The sequence below is a fragment of the Beta vulgaris genome, chromosome 1 (genome assembly GCF_026745355.1).
Source record: "Beta vulgaris subsp. vulgaris cultivar EL10 chromosome 1, EL10.2, whole genome shotgun sequence".
Classification (NCBI taxonomy): Eukaryota; Viridiplantae; Streptophyta; class Magnoliopsida; order Caryophyllales; family Amaranthaceae; genus Beta; species Beta vulgaris.
In genome coordinates, this window is record NC_079202.1 from 20,524,821 (window position 1) to 20,530,503 (window position 5,683).

The 5,683-nt window shown below is 35.0% G+C and overlaps 1 protein-coding gene across 1 annotated transcript; it reads right to left on the reverse strand.

Annotated features, from left to right (window-relative positions):
• Window positions 1–3,478: 3,478 nt before the first annotated feature.
• On the reverse strand, window positions 3,479–4,632 carry LOC125493470 (uncharacterized). Its single transcript, XM_057391365.1, has 2 exons — window positions 3,843–4,632; window positions 3,479–3,726 (listed from the first exon to the last, which is right to left on the reverse strand). The coding sequence occupies exons 1-2, from the start codon at window positions 4,630–4,632 to the stop codon at window positions 3,479–3,481; spliced, it is 1,038 nt and encodes a 345-aa protein (XP_057247348.1).
• Between the last annotated feature and the right edge of the window lie 1,051 nt (window positions 4,633–5,683).

The following is a 5,683-nucleotide window of genomic DNA, read 5'->3' on the forward strand; positions in this document are numbered from 1 at the left end:
AATTACTTTGTCCAATGTAGTGATTTTGATGATGCATTGATAGTACAACTGAGAACATCTAAGTGTGAATTGGTGTAATGTGTAACTTTCACCCATTTAAATGTTTCACCATCAATTTATTAAAAACAACTACCAAATTTAATGCAAATAAAATCACATCAGATGTCAATATATTTTGCTCTAAACTACATATTCATCTCTTTGTATATAGTCTAGCTTTTTTTCTTTTCAATACACCAATTCACATTAAAAGTAAAATTCGATTATATCCTTTCTTTTTTTCTCTCTTGAATTTTCACTCTTATCATTCTATAAATCATGGATCCTCAAATTGTCAAGCATGTCAAAGATGTCAATGAGTTAGTGGTCGAATTCCTTGAACATTGGTCCACGGTTGATGAGAAGATTGACAAATCTCTTCAAGCTTTATATAAACTAGAAAAAGAAGCAATGAAAACTATCGGTTACATTAGAATGATTATTCAATTTCGTAATCAAATTGAAGTTGTCACAAAAGAAGCAAATGGTACGGTTGAGTTTATGGAAACTCTAATGTAGAAATAGCTAACAAAATCTAATATTCGTTTTTAGTATTAGTGATCGGCCATGTAGAAGCAAATAGTACTAAGTTGTTTTATTTAGTTCAAGTTGTTATGTTTAGTTGAAGTTGTTTTTTTTCCGTCATGGCTTTTACCAAATTCGTACTGTTTGATGTTGTTGAAGTGCACCATTTTCATTTAGTTGTTACAAGGCTCGCTTTGTTTTAATATAAGCTATTATGATGTTTTTATTTAAATTTATTTGTGTTTAATATATGTTTGTTATTATTTGTTTATATTTTTGTAGTTACTATTCAAATTTTAGACAGTCTATTTAATTATTGTACCAAAATTTATTAGACTAAAAAATTCGTGCCAATTAAAAAAAAAATGTTCTTCTCATAAGTATACGTTTTTAATGTTTAAAATAAGATTTCCATTTAAGTGATTCAAATTTATTATTTTAAAATATATAAGGCAACATATTACTATGAAATTGGTGGATTGGTGGATGACAATATGTTTAGTTTAGGTATTTGAGTGATTTTTGCAAACATGTATTGTTATAATTGATTTTTTTAGTATTATGTTATGAAATCGAATCATATATCATGAAAACCATAATTCAAGCATTATGAATATCCTATATATTATATCATTGTACTACTACCTATTTCATACACCAAAAATCTTGCCAAATAAACCCATAAAAAAACCGTTTTTCTCATTAGTATACGTTTTTAATATTTAAAATAAAACTTTCCGTTTAAAGGATTCAAATTTATTATTTAAAAATATATAAGGCAACATGTTACTATGTAATTGGAAATTTTTACATATGACGATATTTTATTTTAAGTATTGAGTGATTCTTGCAAACATGTATTGTTATAATTGATTTTTTTAGTATTATGTTATGAAATCAAATCATATATCATGAAACCCTAATTGGTATATGGTTGAATATGTATTTTATACGATAAAAGATTCGAGAATTATTTTGGATTGAATATGGCACTAAACTTTCTTCATTGCAATTCAAACCAAACTCATAAAGTTGAAAGGACGACGAATTTATGTTTCAATTACTTTGTATATACTTGCATCATTATTGTTTATCGTTTAGGGTTTTCAATTTCGTGGTCTTTAATATTATTATCGTTATTTATATTATTAAGACAATACGTACTCAGAAAAAAATTGCACTCTTGTTAATGGCAATTTGTTATGATAATCTACACATTTGATCTACGATTGTATTGTCGTTATCCTGATAAATCAATCAAATAAGATTGGTTTTAGGGATTTCATTCCACGATATACTTCATTGTTATGTATATATATATATATAATACAATATGAACAAACATGAGTTAAGTACACAGGAGGGTACTCAACTTTGATGAAAGTTTCAGTTAAGGTACTAAACTTTCATTTGTACCAGTTAAGGTACTCAAATTGGACGGCCGTTAGTCTAAGAGACTAAACTTTACTTGTTGCCGTTAACAGCCCCTAAATTAAAATTAAAATGTGACATGGCAATAAATACATGGTGACGTGGCACTAAAATACAAAATGACAGTTAATTCAGTACCCTTTAATTCAAAAAAGCCAGCGAAATTCTTCAACGGTAACAAATGAGCATATGTATTTAAAACTGAACCATATTAACAGATATATTAACATTCAAAAAATCATCTCTCTCAAGAAATCAGGAGCAGCAAAAAATAAGAACTTCCACAACAACAGAAAATTTCTGATATTGGTGTTCTTCCCATCAGCAGAAAAAAAAATCAACTTCATCACCTTCCATTAATCAGGTACAAAGCAACTGCATTAATGAAAATTAAACCTAATGTTAATTTTTTGCCCTTTTTTACCAATATGAATTTTAATTCATAGTATTTTGTTCACCTAGGCAGCATAATGTCAAGAAATAGCTATGGTGGTTCCATGCCCCCAATTCCCAAAAGATGTCATTGTGGGTTTGTTGTAACCAAAATCAGAGCCTGGACAAGGGACAACCCTGGTAGAAGGTTTGTAGCATGCCCTGACTACGATGCTGAGACTGATACAAGGGGGTGCAATTATTCAAATGGTGTGATGTTGAAGAGCCTATAGAGTGGCAAAAAAATGTGATTTTGGGGTTAATGGAGGAGAAGCAGGAGCTTAGAAGGGAAGTGATGTTGCTGAGGCACAATTTGAAGACAGCAAATGAGAAGGCAAGGAAGATTGAATCAAAATATATCATGCTGAAAATGAAGAAGGGTGGATTTATGTGTGTTAGGGCTTGGATTTGTGTACTCCTTGTTTTCTTGTTTGTTTATGGTACAATATATAACTATGTAAGGGGTTTATTAGGACTCTAATTACTATATCAAGCATGTAGTAGCATATTATTAATTAAATATAAGTTACCTTTCAACTATTTTCTCCTTTGCATCCTTCTAGCCATTGCTAGGTCCTGAATATATATAAACAAACTAATTCAGAATACATGTGCAGATTATAAGTTAAGAAAATGTTAGCTAATTCAATCAAATCACATACCTGTAAGGCTTGGCTAGTTATTGTTTGTGAAGCTTGTGAACCCCTGGTTGTGACTGGCTAAATGAGTATTCTTGGCTGAATGAATATATGGTCTGCTCACCCTCATAATCTGAATAACATGCTACTCTTCTTTGTGGGATTGTGTGATTGAGGGTTGAGTAGGTGGCTGCTGTGGTGCTGTCTGTGGGCTGCTTGGTTGGAGAGTAGCAACTCTTTGGTAGCCACTTGGGTAGGTGTATACACCTACACCTCTATGGTGCATGGGTACAGTAGGTACATTCTGTGCACGGCTACTAGTTGACTCACTTGCACCCATGCGCACAGACTCTGTAGGTACATTCTTGCAACCTCTCTTGTTATGCCCTTGAAACCACATAGGCTGCATGTCATTACTGAGCCTTTTTTTTCAATTTCCCTGAACTTGTAACTTCTCCAGCTGCCTTCCTTCTCTTCACTTGGCGCCTATTGTGCACTTTCTTGAGTTTTGGTGCATTTACCAAAGTTTCTGAACTAGGCCACTCTTCTGCTCCATTTATAGGCTCCAACAAGTAGTCATATGCCTTCAAATACACTGATTTGGTGAAGAATGGGTTAACATAATGTTCTGGTTGATCAACTTTGTTCCAAATTGCAACCACTGCATGTTTGCATGGAATCCCACTTATTTGCCATGCATTACAGCTGCAAGTTCTAGCTTCCAAATTCACAACATATTTTGTTTGTGTTGCCCCTTCCCTCACCCCATAAGAGAACCCCCATCCCAGAATGCATTCCATCCCCTAGCACCAATCTTGTGCTTCTCAACTTGCTGTTGTATTCTTGGACACAACAGCATCTCTTTCTTCCCTATTTCATCCCTCTTCTTGTGTAGCCTCTCCATTATCCCCTCCCTGATGTCTTCCAACATAGTAATTATAGGTTTATGCCTTGAGTTCAATATGTAGGCATTGAAAACCTCACTCATGTTGTTATCCACACTATCACAACAAGATAGAGGAGTGTAGAAGGCTCTACACCATTTCTTGTAGTTCCTATTTAGGAGATCATCAGCAGCTGCATTAGATATTATCCTCATCTTCTCTAAGTTAAGGAAAAATTCATTTTCTGTGGTGCTCTTAGCCATGATCCAGAACTGCTTCCTATACTCTAAGCCACCACCAAACACCCCTCTGAAGTTACAATAAACATGCCTTGCACATACCCTACTCTCAGCTTGGGGAAACACATCTGACACAGCCTTCAATAAACCTTTCTGCTGATCAGACATGAAAGTGTAACCAGCACCTTCATTTGATAATAAATCCTCCCCTAAAAATGTCAAAAACCATGTCCAACTAGAAGTTGATTCAACCTCTACTACTGCCCATGCAATTGGGAACATTTGGTTGTTCCCATCCCTCCCAACAGCAACTAAAAGTTGTCCACCATAGGGTCCTTTTAAGAAACATCCATCAAGAGATATAAAAGGCCTACATCCAGCTATGAACCCCTTTTTCAGTGCCTCAAAACAAATGTACATTCTTTCAAAAATATTTCCATCCATCTTAATTATCACTGTATTACTGGGTTACTTTTTTTTATCTCTCAGCATACCTTGGCAGCAAGGTATATTGCTCCATATACTCCCCTACAATCAAACTTTGCCCCCTCCTCCTAGCTCTGTAAGCTACCTCTGCTGACCCTAATCCCCCACTCTAGCCAGACTGTCTCTATTATATCTTGTAGCCTCAGATAAGGATTTATTTTGAACTTGCTCTTGTAATTTTTAGCAATCCAAAGCTGTCATGTTTCTGTTTTTAGGGGCTCTTCCACAAGTGTGCTTGGGCACCAAGGTTTTCACCATAAAGTTTCTCTTAAACTTCTCCAATGAAGCCCAAATTCTCCAAGGACATCCTTTTTCCTTGTTCATGCATCTAGCACCTACCCTGTTGGGGTCATTCCTAGTGAATGGTAGTTCTCTCCCAATCTCAATTGAGTAGTCAATTAATGCTTTTCTGAAAGTCTTTGCATTCTCAAACTGTTGTCCTACAAAAAACTTACACTCAACTCCAACATCCCCTCCATCTACCCCTTTGCTGCAACGGCTGTTTTTTTTGAAGGTGCAGCTTCTAAGTACCCATACTCCTCATCTTCATCTTCACTATGACTGTCAAGATCAGTATCACCTTCAAAGTCACCATCAAACAGATTTTCTCCTAATCCCTTAGTTGCAGATACTCTTTTTAACATCTCTATTTCTTCATCATAAGACTGTTGTTTTTTCTTTTCATCACTGACTTTGGTCCTGGCACTAACTAATTCATCATCATCCTCATCTGTGCCTTCTGTATCATAGTCTATATCTACATGGGGTTGGGGTCTAGTATGGTCAGTATTTTGAGGAGGGACCAATGCCTCATCTCCATCACACAACAATTGCACAAAGGACCTTCACCACCTAAGGACCCTTCACCACAATAATTGACCCAACTCCACTCCATCCATTACCCACCCCAAATGGCCTAACTATTGCATGTTCTGTGTACACATGTACAAGCTTGTATTGTAAAAGTAGTGCTAAAAATGGATCAAATAATTGCTTAGCATAGCCCAAG